Source organism: Cantharellus anzutake (assembly GCF_015039405.1).
Source record: "Cantharellus anzutake strain C23 chromosome Unknown EI90scaffold_36, whole genome shotgun sequence".
NCBI classification, from domain to species: domain Eukaryota; kingdom Fungi; phylum Basidiomycota; class Agaricomycetes; order Cantharellales; family Hydnaceae; genus Cantharellus; species Cantharellus anzutake.
This window is the reverse complement of record NW_024066986.1, coordinates 427,290-449,540: the sequence shown is the minus strand read 5'-3', so window position 1 is coordinate 449,540 and position 22,251 is coordinate 427,290. Positions and strand designations below refer to the sequence as shown.

The 22,251-nt window shown below is 48.7% G+C and overlaps 9 protein-coding genes across 9 annotated transcripts; 7 read left to right on the top strand and 2 right to left on the bottom strand.

Moving 5' to 3' along the window:
* Window positions 1-131: 131 nt before the first annotated feature.
* EI90DRAFT_3281328 (YjeF domain-containing protein) lies at window positions 132-1,386 on the top strand (the record flags this gene model as incomplete). The annotated part of the gene is made up of 6 exons (XM_039066816.1): window positions 132-238; window positions 298-327; window positions 411-506; window positions 566-830; window positions 882-1,117; window positions 1,167-1,386. The coding sequence occupies 6 exons, from the start codon at window positions 132-134 to the stop codon at window positions 1,384-1,386; spliced, it is 954 nt and encodes a 317-aa protein (XP_038914206.1).
* EI90DRAFT_3065048 (ribonuclease H2, subunit C) lies at window positions 1,204-2,158 on the bottom strand. Its single transcript, XM_039060847.1, has 2 exons — window positions 1,461-2,158; window positions 1,204-1,405 (listed from the first exon to the last, which is right to left on the bottom strand). Exons 1-2 carry the CDS (start codon window positions 2,115-2,117, stop codon window positions 1,391-1,393), a joined length of 672 nt encoding a protein of 223 aa, XP_038914205.1. The 5' UTR covers window positions 2,118-2,158; the 3' UTR covers window positions 1,204-1,390.
* Window positions 2,159-2,165: 7 nt separating this feature from the next.
* EI90DRAFT_3065040 (SE-domain-containing protein) lies at window positions 2,166-4,197 on the top strand. The gene is made up of 7 exons (XM_039060846.1): window positions 2,166-2,237; window positions 2,292-2,939; window positions 3,000-3,207; window positions 3,268-3,495; window positions 3,552-3,642; window positions 3,696-3,888; window positions 3,956-4,197. Exons 1-7 carry the CDS (start codon window positions 2,235-2,237, stop codon window positions 4,013-4,015), a joined length of 1,431 nt encoding a protein of 476 aa, XP_038914204.1. The 5' UTR covers window positions 2,166-2,234; the 3' UTR covers window positions 4,016-4,197.
* A 2,697-nt stretch (window positions 4,198-6,894) lies between these two features.
* EI90DRAFT_2997902 (P-loop containing nucleoside triphosphate hydrolase protein) lies at window positions 6,895-10,194 on the top strand (the record flags this gene model as incomplete). Its single annotated transcript, XM_039056248.1, has 23 exons — window positions 6,895-6,960; window positions 7,034-7,061; window positions 7,116-7,160; window positions 7,218-7,228; window positions 7,292-7,317; window positions 7,379-7,396; window positions 7,452-7,609; window positions 7,694-7,717; window positions 7,787-7,803; window positions 7,863-8,001; window positions 8,067-8,222; window positions 8,293-8,327; window positions 8,388-8,421; window positions 8,486-8,540; window positions 8,605-8,652; window positions 8,709-8,728; window positions 8,786-9,027; window positions 9,089-9,140; window positions 9,211-9,419; window positions 9,593-9,674; window positions 9,746-9,912; window positions 9,967-9,993; window positions 10,057-10,194. Coding segments are annotated over exons 1-23 (1,788 nt in total), but the record flags the coding sequence as incomplete, so codon positions are not given.
* A 2,400-nt stretch (window positions 10,195-12,594) lies between these two features.
* EI90DRAFT_3065026 (uncharacterized protein) lies at window positions 12,595-13,237 on the top strand. The gene is made up of 2 exons (XM_039060845.1): window positions 12,595-12,779; window positions 12,829-13,237. The coding sequence occupies exon 2, from the start codon at window positions 12,874-12,876 to the stop codon at window positions 13,084-13,086; it is 213 nt and encodes a 70-aa protein (XP_038914202.1). The 5' UTR covers window positions 12,595-12,779; window positions 12,829-12,873; the 3' UTR covers window positions 13,087-13,237.
* Window positions 13,238-14,793: 1,556 nt separating this feature from the next.
* EI90DRAFT_3017690 (uncharacterized protein) lies at window positions 14,794-16,887 on the bottom strand (the record flags this gene model as incomplete). The annotated part of the gene is made up of 8 exons (XM_039057137.1): window positions 14,794-14,899; window positions 14,937-15,112; window positions 15,167-15,325; window positions 15,382-15,543; window positions 15,613-16,095; window positions 16,155-16,225; window positions 16,279-16,512; window positions 16,563-16,887. 8 exons carry the CDS (start codon window positions 16,885-16,887, stop codon window positions 14,794-14,796), a joined length of 1,716 nt encoding a protein of 571 aa, XP_038914201.1.
* Window positions 16,888-17,668: 781 nt separating this feature from the next.
* Window positions 17,669-18,093, top strand: EI90DRAFT_2893013 (uncharacterized protein; the record flags this gene model as incomplete). Its single annotated transcript, XM_039054000.1, has 2 exons — window positions 17,669-17,803; window positions 17,869-18,093. Coding segments are annotated over 2 exons (360 nt in total), but the record flags the coding sequence as incomplete, so codon positions are not given.
* A 173-nt stretch (window positions 18,094-18,266) lies between these two features.
* On the top strand, window positions 18,267-18,767 carry EI90DRAFT_2926108 (uncharacterized protein; the record flags this gene model as incomplete). The annotated part of the gene is made up of 1 exon (XM_039054905.1): window positions 18,267-18,767. A coding segment is annotated over one exon (501 nt), but the record flags the coding sequence as incomplete, so codon positions are not given.
* Window positions 18,768-18,860: 93 nt separating this feature from the next.
* On the top strand, window positions 18,861-19,541 carry EI90DRAFT_2835079 (uncharacterized protein; the record flags this gene model as incomplete). Its single annotated transcript, XM_039053650.1, has 1 exon — window positions 18,861-19,541. A coding segment is annotated over one exon (681 nt), but the record flags the coding sequence as incomplete, so codon positions are not given.
* Window positions 19,542-22,251: the final 2,710 nt, after the last annotated feature.

Below are 22,251 nucleotides of genomic sequence, written 5' to 3'. Positions count from 1 at the left end.
GCGCGACATTTGAGGCTACAATGAGGCAGGAGATGTACCAGTACGAATGGAGGTCATTTGAGTGACATGACGTCAAGAAGGCTAATGTACATTGTACAGCCACTTTGACCCAATCGTTGTGAGATCCAAACATGGCGAAACGAATACTGAACGATGTGAGGCGTATCATCCCACCCTTGTCACCCAAAATGCACAAAGGTCAAGCTGGGCGTGTTGGCGTCGTGGGGGGCTCACAAGAGTAAGCGTTGACACATGCTAGCAGAATCGGGAGCTTATATGGCTCCAATGGTTCCACAGTTATACAGGAGCACCTTTCTTTGCGGCCATGTCAGCATTAAGGCTTGCACGTCTTTAACAGTTATCATGGTATTTCCAACTACTAAACCTCAGTGTCTCATACCACAGGGCAGTGACCTCTCCCATGTGATTTGCTCTCCCGACGCTGGCAGTGTCATAAAGACTTATTCACCCGATCTGATTGTACATCCCATCTTTAACACGAAAGAGTAGACACGCCCTCTGCAGCTGAAGATCCCATATTGGATACTGAATATCTTCCTATTAGCGATCGTGCACGAGTCGAATCTCAACTCAGAGATATCTTTGAAAGACTTCACGTAGTTGTGATAGGACCAGGGTTGGGCCGGGAAGACCACATGCAGGATTATGCCCGCATGGCAATCTCCATTGCTCGCGACCAGGACAAATACGTTGTGCTGGATGCGGATGGTCTTTGGCTCATCCAAAAACACCCCGAATACATCAGGGGATACCGAAAAGCAGTTCTTACTCCGAATATAGTGGAGTTTGGCCGTCTGCGCGATGCATTGGTAATTAAAGTGGAGTTGAATATTGACGTTTCGCTGACATTTGATTGGCAGAAAATTCCCAAGGATGCGCCAGCAGACACCCTCGTATCGCGGATAGCAAAAGAATTGGGGGACGTCGTCATTCTCCAGAAAGGTGCACAGGATATCATCTCGAATGGAAAGCGGACCGAGATTATCGATGTGGAAGGTGGTTTGAAGCGGTGCGGCGGTCAAGGTGACATCTTGAGTGGTGCTGTGGGCACGTTCCTCGCATGGGGGAAAGCATACGCGGAAACGACGATTGAGAAGTAAGTGACATGACGTGCGACATGCTATGTTCATTGATTTGTGGTGAAGAGGTGACTCGGAGGACTCGAGCATAGATATCAAGGATGTTCCCTTGCTCGCGGCCTGCGGCGCCTCAACCATCACACGAGTGACGTCTAAGCTCGCCTTTAAAAAGCTTGGGAGGGGGGTAGTAACGGGAGATATGATATCCGAGATTGGAAGAGCGTATGAAGAGGTGTTCGGTGACGTCGGAGAGAAAGGTTGGAAGGGGAAAGAGGTGAAACTGTAATACATCAAAAATCATGCAACTTCATCGCAATCAGCATGCATCCACATTATCGATATCAGCCAGCGTGAACTTACTGTGTTCGACAGTTTTGCCCACTCGTCGATTGCGCGGATATATTCATCCTGTCCATGATCCACCGGGACATCCGGATGCCAAACCATAATGGAATCAAACTTCCCAATTGGCGTGAATTCCCTCGTAGGTGCCACGGTTTCGATCGCTGGTGTCACCTCCTCCACTTCAATCTCATCTTCAACTCGGGACATCAGAGCATAGATATCATCTTCCGTTTCCTCCTTGACGACGACACTGCGAGTGCGCCTCAGTCTGCGGTTTTTTTTTGCAGGCTGTGAGACCGTCTCTGTCCGTTTCCGCTTCAATGACGCCTCCGATGCCGCCGTGGCTGCGGGTTCGTTGGATTGTAGAACGTATCCTGAATACCCCTCTGGGAGCAATATGCGCGAACCGTGGACGGAACGACCACGAAACGCGGCGGTATACGCGTCTTTTGTGCTGCTCTCCCCTCCAGCAGAATTTTGTGGCCCAGAGGTCCCTGTTACGGCTGCAGCGGACGTGTCTCCTCCTGGGCCAGAACCTGTTCGTACGTCCAGAGGTTTCGCGTGGAAGTACGTCGAGACAGGTGCAGATCCCGAATAGCCAATGTGAAACGGCATGAGATGGGGTATTACATCACGCACCGACTCGTTGGAACCAGGGGAGACGAGATGCATGCTTGGTCTGAATCTGTTGTACAATCACGTGGATGGATGAATTTGTTACACAATGATCAATTGAGTAATGGTACGACGCGTCTGAATAGTTTTTCTTCAAATCTTTAACACAGAGGGATGGTAAGCGCCCCAGGTGACTTCTCGGACGCGCAGAAAGTAACGGTGTCCTTGCAGACGTTCAGTTATGATATCATTATCATCGGTGCTGGAATTGCTGGACCAGCTTTGGCGCATTCATTGTCACTAATTCGCCCAAAGGACGCTCCCCCATTGAGAATAGCGCTTCTTGAACGATCTTTAACCAAGCCTGATCGTATTGTGGGAGAGCTTTTACAGCCCGGTGGTATGAATGCTCTGAAGGAACTAGGTCTGCAGTGGTGCACAGAAGGCATCGACGCGAAGCCTACGTATGGATATTGCGTCGTGTACGAGGGAAAACAGGTCCATATTCCTTATCCGAATGGCGCTCAGGGTCGAAGCTTTCATCATGGTAGCTTCGTAATGAATCTTCGGGAAGCGGCGTCTAAAGCTCGGGGTGTCGATGTCATCGAGGCTACCGTTAACGAACTTATCGAATGCCCTCTTACTGGTCGTGTTCTAGGAGTGCGCGCTACGCGCAAGACCAAGGATGTTCCTCCCTATACCGAATCCTTTTTTGGCGAACTCATTATTGCTGCCGATGGGTGTTACTCTAAATTCCGATCCCAAGTCACTCAACAAACACCTGTTACAAAGAGCAACTTTATGGGGGCCATCCTTGAAAATGCCCAGCTCCCTATCAGCAACCATGGGACAGTTGTTCTCGTACCTGGCTCTGGTCCTGTGCTAATGTATCAGATTGGGACGAATGAAACCCGAATGCTAGTTGATTTGAAACTACCTCTACCGGCTGACACGAAAGCCCACGTCCGCAACATCGTCGTCCCCGCTCTTCCTGATGCGCTCCGAAAACCTGTACTCGAATCATTGGAAAAGGATCGTCTGAGAGGCATGCCCAATTCCTTTCTCCCAGCCGCAAAGCAAGGTCATAGCAAAGAAGGACTGATTTTGATTGGGGATGCGTGGAATATGCGGCATCCTTTGACTGGAGGTACTTGGAGGGATTTCTCATTGACCCAACGTAAAAGTGGAGCTAACGGTCGTCACCAAGGTGGCATGACAGTGGCCCTCAACGATGTCGTGATATTAACGCGTCTCCTGACACCTTTTCTGTCGGAGGCGAATCCTGAATTGGAAGCGTCAGCGGCTCCCACTACAATCACGCTTGATTGGGATCAGATCTCTGACGCGTTAAGCGCATGGCACTGGTCGAGAAAAGGCCTCTCTAGCACCATTAATATCCTCAGCGTTGCATTGTATGATCTCTTTGGCGCTGATGGTGCGTGTTCTTCCTTTGAGGTTTTCCCAGGGAGCGTGGTTAATGTGGAAGCTCAGACATCAACCTACATATTCTGCGCGCTGGGTGTTTTGCCTATTTCGAGCGGGGTGGTGATTGCATCCATGGGCCCGTCTCTTTACTGGCTGGGTAAAAGTTCTTCAACCTGGAATATTGTTCGGATTTTGATGGCCTCGTTGTAGTCTCGCGCCGTCGCCAGTCCTGTTAGCGCGCCATTTCTTTGCAGTCGCATTTTACTCGATATACATCCACTTCACTACGCCGCTCGTCGCATCGAACAAAGGGAAGTTAGGAGATGATGATGAGGACGACAAACTTTTACGGCAGTTTTCATTCGGGGAGTACCCAGCTTATATATTTCGGTGTTTCACTGTGGTAAGGCTTGCGTTACATTTCCATCTTCTTTTCTTCAGCTCGCTAACTACCGCTCCGTTCACCATAGTTTTGGACTGCATGTATTGTATTTGGGCCGCTGGTATGGAGCGAAATTAGATGGTGGTAGCCGCGGACATGTTTGAGGGACAACTATCACCCCACATTTCTTTTGATGCAAAATCCGTGGAGTTGATTGTTTATTCTACGCTCCACTCGTACTAATCTCGTCACTCGGACAATTTTCCTAGACAGTTCTAATATTATCATGGAGATATTGATGGTTTTTGGGATTCCACACTACTTGCGCCGGGGGGGGGACCAGCTGATAAGAAGTGTACTATGTGAGCAGCAGCATGAAACATACAAGTCAAAGGGTGTGCGTAGCACTCGGCTTCTCCGCAGCAGCATACTAGTGTGCCTGCTACCCGAAGCGGCCGGCCTCAACCATCCGAGTCAAGCGCATTTCACCAACAAAGGGAATATGGGCGGCGTCGGGTCTCAATGCCGCCCCCGATCACCTAAACCAAGGCATATTCGATCGTGTCTTGGTCAACGTCTGACGTATGCACCCTGGTCCGAAGGTCATGAGTTCTTTCATAGCATCTCCTTAGAGGTCTATGTACAGCGGCTCCCCGATCCAAGTGAGAATGATGAGTAAACGAGTGACAGCAGAAATCCTGGTATGGTACGATCTGAAAAAAAAAAAAAAAAGCAAGCATCCCTGAGGCACCTGAGGTGCGTTCTTGTCCCTGTGTGACCTCGTGATTACGTCCTTACACGACTATTCTGTTCTGTGGTTGGGGTCCTGAAATGACAGCTGATGATGAATCTAGGTGAGCTTCCTCCTTTTGTGAGTTTCTTGGGAGCCCAAGTGCCCTGGCTTGGAAAGTTCTCGTCCATCTGAGGGATTGGTGAAGCACATTTTGTTTGACGTGCAGTTGATACAGTGCGGCCTGATGAATTATCTAGATTCGATCTTCAGACGTACTCACGTCCTTATTTTGCCAGCGGGATGATATCAGTCGCCCATTGTACTACCGAATTATGACAAATGATGGAAACCCCAGTGACGTGCTTTGTGTGGCAGCAGTTATTTAAGCTGATCGCGCGGCGTGATGTGATGCCCCATCATGAGACCCGCAGCTAGGTCGTGAACGCCTTGGCTCTGGAGTTCACAGCTAGGCCTTTGTGGCAAATGATTGGCCCGATCGATCGTTCCTACTTACAAAGTGTTCTTTAATCGGGCGCACCCGTGCGAGAGTGATTTGCACTTCAATCGGACCATGCACATACCAGAATAAGGTCCGTAACATACCCGTACAAATCGCCCGCCGTCAACCCCTGTGCGAACACCTGCATCCATGTACGAATTGGCCTGATAATTTGCGCGCGAGGGGACAATGCCGTATGGTGAATTGCGGGGCAGGAGTTTGTTATCGTAGAAGCTTAATCCTACGCCAAGCTACATAAGGGGGAAGGGGGGAGCTTTCTGCACCCATAGAAGCTTTCGAGAAGCAGACAAATCGAACTTTCGAGAAGCATCCGCGATGCCCGCAACTGTCCAAGTTCCTGACTAGCCATCCAGCAAAACGCTGCATATCTACCAGATTAGATGCTAAGCTAGGCCTATCACAGGTGTTCACGACACGTTACGCCGCAATCTTTGCCGCTCGGGTTATCCCAACGATCATATGGCTTCGCTACGAAGGGGGAGGTACGTTGCTCAAGATTCCGCGCGATGATCCGAGTTTCTACGATATAGCTGCCCAACAGGTTGAATGGGAGCTAGTCCTGCGTTCATTGGATAGGGCTGCAGAACGCAACGAATAAGTGATTGGTCATTCCAAGAGAACATAGCGACGCGTATTCTGTTGATTTCCCAAGGTCCTCAGACTGACATGCGACTGAGGAAGCGAGAGTGGGAGGAACAGCCAAACTTGCCCATCTTTTCCATGTCAAACATGACCAAATCCACGCAGCATTATGTGAGAATTAACAAGATCTCGCCACAAGGTGGAAAATCCGCCCCCCACCCCTCCCACCGGCCCGCCGAAACTACCCACGTACGGTATATGTAATGGACTGACCATGCTTTTGTGTCAAGTGGGCGGTTCAGCGGCTCAGATGAAAACGTACGATTTTTTGACAGGAAGAGCTGCACGTTCCACGAAAAAAATTGGGTTGGGAGAGACATTGTCATTTTTGGAAATGCCATTGCTTGTCACACACCCGAATTGATGATTGATGCCATGCTGCTTGCGCAAGGCTTCCTTCTTGACAATTATTGACGGGGATTGAGTAGTCTCGACCGAGTTGTAAAAATTCTTTGGTCGTCACTGTTTGTTTATATTCCATCTGTGGTTATGGAATGACCAAGTACTTGCTTCGGAGTCGATTACGCAATAGCCGCGCCCATCTGAAGAAACGTGGGAACTATACGGTGCGGACAAATGAATTGACTAAACTCCGCGCTAGCGCTCACTAGTCTATTACGAAGTCATAGAGGCTGGAGTCCTGCCTACTACGTCGTTGGGGAACACATTATTCCACCGCGCGCTTATCACCATGTTCTTCGCCGTTGATCATTGACCTTCACTTCTCAGGACTTCTCGTTGGGGTGTTGGGGACGTGCCGCTCGGCCTTTCCAAAAATGGTACTTAGCGGTCACGGAAGAAAAAGAAGGCGACGACTGCATTGTGCCTCGGTTCCGGGGTCCAGCTGGACTTTTCTGGCAAAGACGGCCGACCCATTCCTCGCGTGTTTGTTGGTCGAGCTTGGTGTTTTTTGTTTTTAGAGTAAAGGATAGCGGTATAGCGCTGAAAGCAAACCAATGAAAGAATTTACATTTCGGGCCTCACGACAATTACATATGATGACCCAGAAAAGGAAGGTTCAGTCGCGCGTATAAATCCGAGAGGGCCGTGAATCCGAATCGTATGTTCCTTCTTTTACGCTCCCTTCCTCAGCCTCTGCAAATTGACGCGTGACGGGCTTAGCCAAACTGTTGGAACGATAATGGATCTTGTGAAGGGCATCATTAGCAACTCGGGTGCACTGAAAGAGACCGCGAAGGTTTGTTTACCTCTCTCTCAACGAACACAAAGGGTCTTCGTAGAAAATTCACATTTTCGGCCTTTCCAACCAGCTCGTGGTCATGGGTTCCGCGATTGAGGGTCAGTAATTATTCGTTGGCTGGGAGCATCGTAGCTAAGGCCTAGGCAAACCAGCAACTCGCCGTGCCAGCACAAGTGCATGGAATTCGCTCATAGAGTGTAGGTCATCGCATTCTCGCTCCTTATTCCTTCTACTAATCCCTCCCATCCAACCAGCCTTTTTCCTGGTGCGTTCCCTCCATTCCCTTGGTCTTCCCAATTCTTTCTTTATTTACGACACATCCCTCAAGACGGCTCATTTCAGCCAAGAAGATTAGTGAGTGTCCGGTTTCCATACGTTTTTGGATTCTGCAGCCTCACAGCCCCCCTCTTACCAGTCCTTATGATTGGATTATGTATGTCCCCAGATGGACTTTACCTTTATTGGTCTGACAAGTGGGGGCCCAACAGGCACTGGCTCTCAAAACAACCCTCATACAACGCTTCACGTGAATTTGATGTTGGCACTGCACGTTCGGGCAGCACGGGGATCGAATCCACCGAGGCTGATGCAGAGGAAGAAGATACTCCCGGAAGGCGAAGGGCCATCGCGTTCTTGCCTTCCTTAGGTAATACATATTCGCAAGTGCACGATCGTGCACGAGTTGTCAAAGCTTTTTTTTTACTGACAAATATTCTTTTCCCTCATCCAGATGTCACGCATTCAATTTTTTACCGTCAGTAGCGGTGTTGTTTTGACGGATCATGCGCCAATTACTAATATGGCCACCATCTTTCGTAACCAGACGGGCACTGGCTTAAGGTACATTTGTGCCACAACGTATTTTTAGTTTTGGATACACGCTTATGGTTTTTTTGCAGATCACTCGTACCCGACGGGGTGGACACTATGGCGGTTATTCAGAAATCAGGATTACCGTCGTAGCTCGTAATAACAACATTCTCAAGACGCTCATTATTCAAGCTCGTCGTGAATATGAAGCGGACATGGAACATCGAGGTACCTTAAATCCATCCCCTTTTTGCGCTTGCACTTGGCTTGACATTTCCTTATGACCAAACTAGTTCATATCTTCCTTGCTGAAAGCTCAAGCTGGCGATGGAACGGTGCCCACCAAAAACGACCGCTGTCTTCTGTCGTTCTCGAGCCGGGTGTTAAGGACATGTTAATTTCCGATACCAAAGATTTCCTCGCTTCAGAGGCCTGGTATGCGGATCGAGGTGGGCATTTCTCACTGTGAGGGTTTCTCACATCATATTCCAAAGTTGACCCATTGTTTCTTTTTCCCAGGCATTCCCTACCGCCGAGGATACCTTCTTCACGGGGTAAGTCATTCACACCAATACCGTTACAGTGGGTAGAATAATGACGACGCTTGTTGCCAGGTGCCTGGAAGTGGGAAGACTAGTCTAATTCATGGTCAGTCATCCCAAAATAAGACCCTTGCCAAACATTGATAAGCGATTATCTTGGATCATAACAGCTATTGCTGGTGAATTGAGTCTTGACATTTATGTCGTGAGCCTGAGTGCCAAAGGGTGAGAACATGATTCCCATTGATACATTTGAAAAATGACGGCACTGACGCCAGTACTGAAATAGGATGAGCGACAACACTTTGACAACTCTATTGTCACGCGTCCCTTCCAGGTGAGTTGCCTCCCCCTCCTCCTTGCCATATTGGTCCTTACTCAGGGCTTGATTAGATGTATTTTGTTGCTCGAAGGTACGCACAGCATCAGTTCAGTTGGAAGCTTGGCCTAAACAAGATATCCCATGGTAGATCTTGACGCGGCATTCACTCGCTCTGTGACCCGTGATTCCAAGTCGACTGGTGTTCCCCTCACCTCAACTACGACGACCACTACTTCGGCCGTCCCAACAGTTGCAGTCCCCGATGATCCAAACACACTATCTCTTTCGGGTTTGTTGAATTCCCTTGATGGTGTTGCGGCTAGTACTGGGAGATTGTTGTTCGCTACGACTAATCATGTTGAAAGACTTGATCCTGCTTTGACTCGTCCTGTATGTGTTTTGAGAAGTATCCATAATATTGGCCCAGTCAAACCTACTACGACCCTCATAGGGTCGACTTGATGTGCACGTTGATTTTAAGCACGCGAGCAAGTGGCAAGCTGGTGAGTTTGGTGGTTTCTGCCTGATATTCCTAAAAAAAACTGCCCACTGATTGCAAGTTCAACCTTATAGAGGGCATTTTTAAGAACTTCTTCCCAACTAAGCCCAAGGTTGAGGACGCCACAGAAGTCAACTCATCTGATGGCGGCGCTAGTCCACCTGCCCCCCAGTCGAGCAATCCAAAAAAATCATCTCGACACGCTATTCCTCTTTTGGAGGAAGAGGAGTTAGATCAGCTGGCAAAGGAATTTGCTGCTCGCATTCCAGAGAATGAACTTAGTGTATGTGTGTTTCGTTTAGGCTCGCGTCTCGTTTGATGTGTTGGAGCTTTGCAGTCTGTGGCCGCGTTTTCTTGGAGGTGATTCATCCGTATTGACTAAATTTGCTGACTTCTCTTTGTCTCGCATCGTCGTCGATCGTCATGCTGGGGTTTTTTTTTGTTGTGTCTGATTAGGTTGCTGGCCTTCAGGGATACCTTCTTAGGAACAAGACTCGTCCACGAGAAGCTGTGAAAGAAGTGGGAGAATGGATTGAGAGTGAGTTGCGAGGGTATTTTTTCTGGTTCTCGCGATGGAGGAATCGCTGATGCGTTTGCGGGGGCCAACAGAGGAACGAGAGGCGAAGGCTAAAATCCAGAAGTTAAAGGAGGAAGAGGAAGCAAAAGCGAAGGAAGCGGAGGTCGTTGAAGAAAAGGAGAAAGGGAAGGAGAAAGAAAAGGAAAAGGAAAAAAATGACGAAAAAGGAAAGGAAGAAAAGGTTAACGAAAATGAGGATGTATGTCTGCTCTTTGCTTGCTTTGCCTTGACACAATCTGACTGGAATCCTCAGAAGACTATCACGGAGAAGGCTGATGAGGTAAGGAAACTCTTTACCTTTCCTATGTATGGCTCACGTTGACCAATGATGCGTAACCTCCAGCAAAAAGAAGTCCTTAAACTTCGACGCTTGAAGCGCCGTGCGCCCGCAAAAGCTGAAACCGCCGTAACTAAAACCACCATTTCATCACCTAGCCCCGACTCCGAGTCGGATTCCGAAGATCAACGCGAGCCAACCCCTCTCATTCGTCCTCACCCACCAGTGGAGATCGACTCCTCTTGCACATTATCCTCCGAGTCTCTCAATCCATCTTCCACTCCCGTATCCACTGCATCCTCTTCCTCCTCCAGCAACGTGGAAGACAGCAGCAGTGCTGCGACAAGTGAAGTTGAATCTGAGGTTTCAGCTGTTTGTTCTTCTGACAAGTTTGGTGGTGGTGCTGGTGATGCTGCTGCTGCTTGTAATTCGAAATGGGTAACTGTTCAAATCCCTGTTTCAGATGTCAAGGAGGAAGCTGGTGCAGTTGATGCCTGAAACAACAGGCCAACTGACCCTCCCGTGGTGGTGGTTGTGCGGATTTGATAATGGGGGAGCGCTTGCCCAAGGGGGGGATGAGATGATGAAGTCGGCGCCCGGTACCGTTGCGATACTGCGTTGTCCTTCGCATCTTGTTCCCCGGTTCATGTCGTTGCGAGGGCTCCTTCCCTTTGTCATCATCTTGCACAAGGGAACTGGTAATTAGGAGGCGGAAATACACCCTCTTTGTTTTTTTTTTTTCAAAGAAGGTCCGTCATCTTGATCTTGGCTTTTTTGGTAGTAGTGATTCTACTGCTTCCTTGGACTTGCCACCATCCTAAAAGCATACTTGTTCCCCCCCCTCTCTCTCTCTCCCCGCGCCACCACGGCCGCTTGCACCCCGCCCCCGATCGGTCAGGGTTCGTGTGACGGACTGCTCTTTGACTATTTTGTTTCTCTTCCTATGGAACCTCTCCTTTTCCGCAGTTAGCAGTCCTGTTGGGGCGTGGCTTGCACCTGCACATTTTTTGTAACATAAAACAAACGTTGCGCAAAGAACGTCATTCTCATTTCCTTTTCTTAGATCTAAATTTGATCTCGAATTTTTTTTCTTCATTCCATCACCTCGAAACTATTTGCGATAAATCCTTTTTCATCATTTTTCGTTCATCTTTCAATTTCTCTCTCTCTATATTTTCTGGCCTGCATATTGACGCTTAACTCCAACTCTATGAATCCTGCTACGAACCTCTTAAACACGTTGATTATATACGTTCCGTGATGAAATCTTTATCATACCATTCTTTGTAACGTTGGCTCACGGTTTTTTTTATGATCAATAGATGCATGTGTGCTTGTTCGGTTTTTGTGCCCAGTCTGTTGCGCTCAAGCCCCTGGGCATTCTCTTCAGTCGTCTGTTGTTCTCCTACCTGCGACTAACTTGGTGACGATCGTCGATATCCAGTTGTTACTTGGTTCATCCTGCATCATGCTTTGCTTGCGTCATTTACTACGATCGATTGCTTCAGCCGCCGCTTCACAGTATAAAGCTAGTTCCGCCCCTCCTCTTGAGTGCGGGGGGAATTAACTGCCACTGAACTTGCTGCTTTCTAAGCATCCTTAACCAACGTACGGAACATCCTTTTCTGACGATTCCTCATCTAGTCCAAGGCTCATGGACGGCCCTACATATATATATATGCCATTGCATTGTATTCCTGCATGCAAAGTCAGGGCTAATGGCGTGTAATACCAGCCGATCCCGTTAGACGCCAGGGTTGATATCACTAAACCTGGTAACCATGCATGCATGGAGGTTGAGACGGGGCTCTCTCAGTTCCACAGAATTGATCGGCCGACCCGTGCATGATCGGTCATGGCGAGACCTCCCGCTTAGCACTGCCTATCCTCGAAGGGATCGAGCAGGAACAAACTATTACTTGTATAGACGACTGACGCGCGCGGCTTTGCTGTTACAGCTCTGCCTTATGTCCAAGGGATCTGCAGACCGTTCGTGCATGCCTTATTGTGAAAGTGTTTTTTTGTGCAGGGCCGTCTTTGCGCTACTAGCAATCTTCCGCACTGTTTGAATAACGAGGAAGCCCCTAGCAGTGATTCATTTTTGCTAGTACTTAGTATTCTCTTAATTTGTCATCCTTCTCGTAGCCACGAGAAGGAAAGAATTCGAAGCGACCAAGGCGCAACTTGTTGGGTTCGATGCCATGTAATCTCCTGCGCCGCCGCCCCAGAAGCCCTTGGTGAAATGCTGCTTTACAATATTGTCATACTTCTAATCAGGATTCCAGGAAGTGATTCTGGCCGCAGCGGTTTGGCAACCCAAAAATGGTGTACGTATGAACTTGTGATTAGACAAATTGAGATGCTCCGCATGAGAATCTTCGAATGGAACTTCATCTCCCCATGCGCGGTGCTTTGCAGTACTTGGAGCATGGATCCCTCTATTCACATGCTATGCTGGAACCCACTGAAATCTCCAAGTGGGCTCGGGATCGGGTTTTTGCCAGGCAATCGATAGGGGTGTGTACCTTTGCAAAATTGCAAATTCGTCCACCGAACGACTCGATCCTTCGCGGGAGATCTGTATATGTATATATACAATGTACTCTCTGTCGTTGCTTTCAGTCCAACGGCAAAAGGATTCGGCCCGCCCGCTTCAACTGGCTGAACTGGATGTTGGGGCCGTCAGAAGGATGACGATGATCGCCCCCGGCCCTGGGGGGCTGTTGAACTCGGCGGGACGGTCCGACATGCCGACGAGTGCTGTTGTGCCGAACAGACGAATAGCACCGGTGAATATGGTCTAATCGCTTGCGGGGCAGCATAATAATCACTTACTAGTGGCACGGATCTTTGGTTTAATTTAGAACCTCACAAGTTCTGCCCATGGCCAGTTGCGCGCGTTACAGGGGGGTAAGAGTTAGGCTCTTTGCGAATGCACTCACGAATTGTGAGTCGTCTTTCTCACTGGGTAAGACCCCGAACAAGGTTTTTCCTTGCGTGTGCGAATTTTGGGGGCGAATTATGAGGCGTGCACGTTGTCTCAAGGCTTTCATAGCACCTGAGCCAGCAGCCTTGGCGATTCACATCCGCTTTTGATTTTCCATGGCCGCTTAACTTCATCCCTCCCATCATGATCCACGCGCGGGGATCCCGCAGTTGTTCACGGTACCAGTCGCGTTCAATCCATCGCCATGCATTCGGTTATTTCATTCTGGTCCCCTCAAGTGGCACCCTCGCTTCTACTGAGAATTTTCACTGTCTATATATTCTGAGTATACTGGACCCCATGATCTTCCCAGTTTTGCTAGTGTACCTTGCGTCACTCGTCATAATGCGCGCAACCCATATGCATGGCGAATCGATCGACCCTAGACTAGCCCTGAGTATCTCGTAAATACCGAATTTCCAATTCCCCTGACGACCTTGCGCCACTTGATACCTAAATTGCTCACTCGCACCCAGGAATGTCCCCCAATACTACTCAATCTGATGTTCTTGATAGAATGTTCCTCCCGAGAGCAGTGTCTTTGCACGTTTACCAAAAGATGAGGCTTACCATCTGCCTAATCAGATTGCCTGCTCAACAATATTAAAGGGAAAGGTATAGATATATACCTTGCCAAGACATGAACTGTGAACAACCCCCCTCCAACTTTAAAAGGCCCTCAGCACTACTGTTCACCATCTCCTTAATGTTGTGGTGGTGCCTAACTTAACTCAGCTCAGTACCCGGGCTGATCACCTTTGCTCCGCGTGCACATGGTTGTTCATGCAGAATGAATCATCATATCCAGTGTGGTTGGTGTCCGTGGGAGGGTAGATCCGGACTCTGCCAGGTAAGTAACGTAACCCTTTCACGTAACGTCTCCAGGCTCAGTCTGAAGTCCATGACAACTATATATAAATATTGTGCCTCTGAGAAGGGCTTTTTCTTTTTTTTGTCAACAATATTGCAATAATGCGCCATACATACCAAGCGCCCCTAGTCATCACAGCAACTCACTGTTGGGGGGCGATTCATTCTAAACCGGATCTTGCATTTCACTGCCTTTAATTGGCCAGGCTGCCGGGATCGAACGAACCGCGTGGAACGAACTGAATCACTGAATCAAGACGTAGCTCGCCAGCTCTTGCACATGCATGACCGTCACCTATTCGATCGCTCAGCGCTCGGTCCAGTTCCCCTGCGGTCCTCTGTCGCCATTGTCGCCAATGCAACTAATTTTTGCTCCATACCTCTGGTTACGGGGAGGGGGGGGGATACGGACGACAGTCGTTATTCTTCTGACTCATACTTAATTAAAACCACTTATCGGAAACGTGCTCATTTTTTTCTGGTTATACCCATGGGCTAGTAAGCATTGCCGTAACCGAAACCCACGGATTAGCAAAACATTTTTTAAGCCTGCCCAAGTTGCTAGATAAGCCCATGCATAGAGTCTCTCTTTCTTTTTGATGTGATATATATATATATATATCTATTCGACTTGAGGATTGCGTTGAGTCGATTCCCCTCGCTATGCATCAGGAAGTTCGGAACCTTCTCCTGGAGTTGAGAGAGCGCCAGGAGTGCATGCGGCTTCAGGAGGTCCTTGCCCCCTCTCGGAGCAGCAGGAGCGAGTGCTCTCCCGGCTCTCATGGCCCTGGGCTCCCATGGCTCCTCGTGGTTTCTGGTCATAATGCTCCACATACTCCGGTCACTCTCGGAATTCTCCATAATTCTCAATCATTCCGTCCATTATGTGATCGCATCGACATGCGAACTGTATCCATGATAATTAAAAATGTAAAAACATGTTTGTTCTAGTCGGAATCACTCCATCCACCAATGTTCCCCAGAGGCTTCTCTGCAGCGGCAACAATCATCCCACTGTTCTCCTCATACAAGTGCTCTCTTTCCAGTGCACGCCTAGTAAAATTATGAGTTCCCAAGGACATCAGCATACCAAGTCCAGACCCACGCAACCGTCCAAAATAACTCGGCACAAATCCGTGCCCATCTCTTTGACTTCCTGACTGAGAATTCTTGAAGGTCGATCAAGTGGTTTTCATGGATGGAGCTGAACCGTGAAGCTGCGAACTCCGTTTTATTGTTTGCAATATTCTGGAGCGCGCAATGAATCTAGATATATGATAATTAATGAATCACAGTGCTCCACACCTTCATGCCACTTACCGCTGAGAGTGCGAGAGCGATGAGCTCACGGTGGTCATTAAAGTCCTTGAAATTGTCCAGATATAATTCACCCAGACGCTGCGGGATGTGCTGTAACTTGTAGTGGAAGAAAACCATGATAACTTCGGCAATCAAGGGGTGTTCGTATGGACCACCCTTCTAGATACAGGGACAATTGTCAGTATCCAAGCTAACAGAAAGCCTGGCAAGCGCACCGTAGTATAGTCGTGCCAAATGTAATTAAACCCATCCAATAGTTCCGTTGCTTTCTCAACCTGCTCAGTACTGGCTAAATCAGCGAGATTATAATGATCCTTGATTGCCTGGATGGCTTGCGTTCGGAATCTATTGCGAAAGTTTGAGACAATCCTGATCAGCTGTTAGTATGTGAGGTTGGAAGATTATAAGCATATCCCACTTGATGAATACACCAGAATATTACACACTGTTGTTATCATGAGTGGCTTCACAGTAAACTGGTCGCGCGACAGTCCAAGTCTTTGGGCAGTTCCCATCAGAGCATCATGGGCAAATCGAGCATGTACAGAGGTGTCTTCATTTCGTAACCCATTGGTCTTGTGCTTGCCCAGGGACCAGGGGTTTGTTGCAACGAGCCGAAGGAATGCTACGCGTGACTGGGTGACAACAGATGAGGTGTCATCACCTTTCCGGCGCCAGAAGTCCAAGGTCGCATCTTTCACGGTTGGCTCACCCTCTGTCCGCTGCTTCCTCTTCTTGACAGAGCCCTTTGGCCCAAGACTAGCAACACCATGTACTGTGACAGATGCTGCATTAGAGGGGCTGGGCTGATCGTGGTTGCTGGTTGTGGCTTGTTCGTCGCGGTGATGTTGAATTGGGCTAGAAGAGAAATTGTATGGTGCAAGTTTGGATTGTGAGGTAGACCCAGTTTCACGTCGGCGGTCATGGGTCTAGGGAACAAACAAGGTTCTTAGTGAGGAACCGATTGAATTTAAAAATTACTTCTCACCCCTGAGCTATACACTCGGATGCGTCCTCGGGATGGCCCAGCGCTTGGCTCAAGTTGCTCCCACGTGGGACCTAAGCTGATGTTGAGTCATACACAGGTAGTGGGACTGCTACCTGCTACAAACCGTTGTCATTGTTGGACTGAGCACTGTTTTGTTCGTCACTACGCTGAGACCCAGAGTTGGAAAGAAAATCCGGATCCTCCCTTTCAGCCAGTGCTTCCTGCTCCGATGAGGGAGAGTCTGCGTTCATGCTATCTTTGCCATTAGTATAACCTGGCTGAGGTCGCAGTCTTGATGTAGGACTTTTTTGACGTCTTGCAGGATAACTGGCATGGACAGCAGTGGGGGAAACTGATTCTTTCAATGGGAGGATGAGTGACGGGAGACTGAAGGACATTCCGACTTACGAGGCTTTGCTCGCTTTCCACTCAATGCTCCCTTCTCTGCTCTTGCAAGGCGGCGTTTCTTGGACTTTGCTACATCTGCTTCATGAGTGGCAATTGCAAGAGTTGGGCGCCGTTGTCGCTTTCTAGCAGCAGTAGCCACCGGCCCCAACTCCGCATCTGATATGGCCTCATTGTTGGTGGATCCAGTCTTCTCTGAGTGCTGTTCTCGGTGATTGCGAGTGAAGTAACTGAACTGGAATGGAAGGTCGCTGTCACTGGAATCACCCAGTGCATCACTGTGTGGCAGGCCTCTGTGTTGCATGGTCTTGCTGCGTCTGTGTGGCATTATTGATGCAACGATGGAGAGGGGACAGTCAGGATGATGAAGGGGAAGGACTTGGAACTGCGGCAAGAAAAAAAAAGTTAGTTGGATTATGTAATGGAAGAGGCGGCACTCTCGCCACACGGCAATATTTGCCTCTGTGCCAAATATGCATACACAAAAAATTCAGCACTCACTGACGTGACCTAGTAACCTCTGAGCCAAATCCATGCCCCCAGCTAAACACCATTCGAAGGTCTCATCTTGCTCAAAACCACCTAACATCGCGTATATTTGTAACTACTGCACGGACCGACGGCCATTTGCAACAAACCGGGCACTGCAAAGCCATATATCAGCATCCTCAAGATGTCTCAAGGGGAAATTAGCCGAGATGGCTTATTATGTTCCGTCAGCAGAGGCAATAAACTCCGACTCAGCTGAACCCAACAATATAGAGCAACATGACGCCCAATATGATGGCACCCCCAATTGGCTTGATGCCTTTGATCCTCCCGAGGCCGGGGTCAGCTCTGGCAGCAACTTGAATGGCGACTTGGATTCGGAGGGTGACAACAGCGACAATGGCAACAATGATGGCAACAATGGAGACAACGGTGATGATGGCGACAACAGCAACAACGGTGACGAAGTGCCCATTGACTCACTATATTCTTCTGAAGATCATGGCTCCTGTCGTCTAAATGGGACCCCAACTGCAGCCACTTCTTTTGCTGTATTTAGACGAGAGGGTGGGATGAGCGTTAGGGCAGCAACTAATGCTCAGAAGATGGCGTCTCCGTGGTCTTCAAGGTCCAATTTTGGCAATGCTGGCTCACCCTGTTCCCCATGGAAATCCCCAGATGAGTGGGAGCTGGTGCAATGGTTGTGTCGGAGTGAGCTGTCGCAATCAGAAATAAACAAATATCTGCAACTCAATGTTGTGAGTATGATCCTTATTGCGAAAATGATCTTTCCATACTGATGATTGTGTCGCTCACCTAGGTGCGCAGCCTTGGCCTGTCCTTCTCTTCAGCAAAAGAGATGTATGCAATCATCCGAGCCTCACTTCCCAAAGGACCCCCCTTCCAACATGCCACAATTACACTGAAAGATGCTCCCGATGAGCATCATGAGCTCTATTTCAGAGATATAATGGCATGCACAGCGTTGCTCTTCAGTAATCCTGACTACCAAGAACATATAGATTACGAACCTGAAGAACTCTTTGGTCTCGATGATGATGGCAGCCCAATCAGAAACCGTGTCTATGCAGAGCTGAGTTCTGGCCAGATTTGGAATGAAGAACAGGTATGTGGATCGAAGTATAAATTGCACTAAACCATATTGACCTCCGAGTCCAATATTAGCTCCGGCTAGAACAAAATGGGTTGGGAGACTCAACCATACTGGCGATAATACTTGGTTCCGACAAAACTCACCTAACAAATTTTTCTGGTGACAAAAAGATGCACCCGATCTATCTCTCTCTTGGAAACATTCATAAATCCATACGAAATAAGCCAACCAAACGGGCCTGGTGCCTATTAGCAAACCTGCCAATCAGCAAATTCTCGTCACAGGAATTTGATGAGAGTCACTTAGCTGATGAGTCCAAGGGGATGCCCAGTCTCCTACAGAAAATACTTTACCATGAATGTCTTCGCATAATCCTTAGGCCACTCCGCAACCATTCCGGACTCAAGGGTCCAATTGTCCCAGTTCCCTTGCTTGATGCTCACGGAATGATACGGATGTGCGTGCCAATCCTCATGGCATGGATAGCTGATTTGGAGGAAGTCCTTGACCTCCTTGGACTTCGGCGAAATCGGTGCCCTAAGTGTATTGCTGGCTACGAGGACCTTGGTGGCAACCAGGTTGGGGCCAACCCAACCCCAACCTGAACAGGTGAGGACATTCTGAAAGCACTACGCAAACTTCGAACAAGGTTCCCCAAGGCCACAACCTGGCAGTTTTCTGTGAAAGGGAGAGATCTCGGACTGCTCGGGGTGGAGAATCTATGCTGGGAAGGGCTTTCAGTGGACATCTGCCGAGTTGTGTGTCTTGACTTACTCCATGGGTTGCACAAATATATCAGTGATCACCCGAAAGCATGGATCACCAAAACGATTGGAGTAGCCGAACTTGATGCACGCTTCATTGCCCAACCTTACCGGAGAGGACAGCGCACATTCCATAACGGCATATCTAAGATCTCACAGTGGTCTGGCCGTGAAAACCGAGATTTTCAGCGTCACCTAGCCGTCACTGTTGCAGGAGCTTACGAGAAGGGGACAGGGAAAGAATCCCCACGTATGATGCAGGCAACTCGCTCCCTGCTTGATTTCTCTTACAAGGCACAGTTTCCGGTCCATTCAGACATCACTTTGGAGTCAATGATCCATGATCTGAAGGTTTACTATTCAAGTGTTAGGGTGTTCATCGAGAATGGTGCCCGCTGTAATGGGAAGGGCGTACCGATTAGCCATTTCCGAATCCCCAAGCACCACAACCTCTGTCACTTCATGGATGATATTCGCGATCACGGAACACTGGACAACGGTTCATCAGAGATAACTGAGGCATTGCATATCCCCACTTGCAAAGTCACTTACCATGCGACAAATCGAAGAGGATTCACCACCCAAATTCTCGATCAGCTTCAACGTATTGATTCCCTCTCCATTTATTCATCGATTCTGGAATCCAAAGGGATTAGTCAGTCTCTGCCGTCAAAGCGTCATGGTGGCGGAACTTACTCAGATAATGGTATCGCTAGAGGGCTCTCTCCACGCTTGGACTCCAATGCCGCAGTGATCACCGTCTCAAAACGTCCACAATCTACTGGGATGGCAATTAGTACGGCCTCATCCAAGTTCTCCGCCCCGGACCTTGTGTCAGCAATGCTTCGATTTTTTGTGTATAACCGGGACATGGGCCTCAGACATGGTCCAAACCGGTACTATTACGCCAGCACCATGCCACTCCCACTTTCAATTAGCTCGGTTGATATCTGGCATGCGTTCAAACTTCAGTGCCCTCCACCCAATCCGTTTTACACACCTTTGCGCACCCGAGTAGCATGTTCGCCTCCTCATGGGGACCGTGCAGCAGCCTACAGCACAGTGCTCATCAGCGTAAATGATGCGTGTGCTAAAACAGATGTTCGTCGTAAGTTAAAATCTTCTAAATTATACCTTCCTGTTATTGAAGCATGGGGACTGCTCTTGAAACAGGTTATCGGGTTGGCGAGGTTCGGATCGTCTTTGCTTTGCCTAGTGATCAAGAAACAGAAGCTGCCAATAACCGAAAATTGTACGCGTTTGTTCATTGGTTCAGCCCGATCTCCAATCCAAATGCACACATGCATCTACGTACCGTGAAAAAGGTAATATCGAATGGCGTCCCTGATGGTGGTGTCATTCCACTTTCATGTGTTGTAGCACCGTGCCCGCTAGCACCTATCCTCACAGGGCAAATCCGCAAAGGGAGTGTGAAGAGTACCACCTGTATGGAGACGCAAACGGAATTTTACATCAATCCATTTGCAAGTCATTTTGATTATGAAATGTACGCTTAGTACTCACCGATCGGTTTGTATATAACGTTTGTATACCAATAACAGTGCTCGGGTATTCAGTCTACGCTTGCACTGCAGACCCGCTACTATGGGGCAGTGGTAGCAACTTGAAGAATAACTCGCCAATGGTGTGGAATGCCTTCACCTATTGCCTGAAACGGTATCAGCGACCATACAAAATGTCACCGATAAACCCTAGTCAGGTGTGGTCAAGAGCCAGAGCACACTGGCATCATGAACGAGTGGAAAGTTGAAGATGAACAGAGAGTACGAGTACTGCGAAGGAGAGAACATGGGAGATGGGCGTACGTGGGCCGTCGAATATATGGGATAAGTAACACCAGCGGCATGAATGCCACCGGTGAACAGCAGTGGTTTGGGGTTGGGTGGCAAGAGCAGCCTGAGGGCAGGACAGAGAAACGGGTTGATGAACGAGAGCACGTGGAGCATGAGGAGCACGTGGAGAATGGAGGAGCAACGTGATGTGAGAGCGCCAGGAGCACGTGGAGATGGAAGAGCATTAGCACAGCATGGCAATGCTCTGGGAGTCGGGGGAGCCAAACCGAGTTTGCTGATGTGATACTTGCTATAGCTAGGTGATCCGCTGAGCTAGTGGAGATTAATCGCAATGATCATCACTGCTAACTCCAATCATACGGCGGCCCCAAACCAAAGATGGGGGACGACCGGTAGTTGGGCTAGTCCCCTGTGTTTTAACATCGAAAAGCACTGCTACTCCACGCGAGACCATGCACGGTCACTACCAGTAGATACTCGCCTCGCTTGGAGAGAGTTGCATGCCAACCGGCTGAGCTAGTGGCAGCCCAATTCACTAGATATTCGTTCGCGGTTAGTTACATAGTAGTAAGCTAAGCTAGTGTCGTTATAAGCGTAAGTGCTGTTTGTTGTACACCCTAGTATTTCTATATACCACCTGATAAACAGCGCATAAGTACTGTCTGTAGTCTGCCAGTAGTAGTAGTAGTAATTTGCGCTACTGGATGGGGGGGGGGGATATATCCGACACACAACTGTAGTAATGCGAAGAGTATGATCATACTGCCGATTTACAGGAAGGATTACACCGCTCTACTACCATATAGCAAGTTGGTATCGATGTCCCCGTGGCAGACGTTATAAATTTATTACCGACTGAGTTCATCAGTTTGACAGTTACGCAAAAAGAATTACGCATTGTTACTATAACTCGCGCGGGTGTACGTTGAAAGGAAACTGGAAGCCAGAGCCCTGGTAATATTGTTACGTACGTACGTGCACGGATCGGGAGTTCTATGTCGTCGGACTATCGGGTTTATTACGGTACTAGTGCCAGGAGAGAGCTACTAGTCTAGGCAGTAACGACCCCGGCATTGATTGTTCCATGAGGTGCTTGCACAATAGTACGTGAAAGCTACTAGCCGCTGTATGTATATACCATACCAGGCACATGCACAACCTCGAAAATCAAAAAAAAGCTGGATTTTCAAACAGACTGGCCAGGTCCAAGCTAAGCGCATTTGAGTTTCAGTTTCGATATTGATTTGGACTCTTAACCTGAGTGACTTATCGATTCAGTGCATGGTAGTATATATAGTTTAGGACGAACGTTCGACGCGGCCATGTAAGCATCAGGAAAACATTCAGATGCTGTGGAGTGCGTTGGAGACTGTGGAGCACTCCAGACCTTGCTGTACAGCCCTACTAGTAATTTGGCCTCCGACCTTTCGTAATCAGGTCGCTAACACTCAGGCTAAGGTGCGCCGTTAATTAAAATCCGCCCTGCGCCCGCCCGCCTGCCTGCCTTGGAA

Excerpts from the sequence above, each read along its gene's own strand:
- EI90DRAFT_3065040 (XM_039060846.1), top strand. Across the intron at positions 2,940-2,999 it reads TCGTACCTGGCTCTGGTCCT|CTACCGGCTGACACGAAAGC; the intron begins GTGCTAATGTAT and ends TTGAAACTACCT. Across the intron at positions 3,496-3,551 it reads TGATCTCTTTGGCGCTGATG|ACATCAACCTACATATTCTG; the intron begins GTGCGTGTTCTT and ends GTGGAAGCTCAG.
- EI90DRAFT_3065026 (XM_039060845.1), top strand. The coding sequence starts at position 12,874 with ATGGCCAGTTGCGCGCGTTACAGGGGGGTAAGAGTTAGGCTCTTTGCG.
- EI90DRAFT_3065048 (XM_039060847.1), bottom strand. The coding sequence starts at position 2,117 with ATGCATCTCGTCTCCCCTGGTTCCAACGAGTCGGTGCGTGATGTAATA.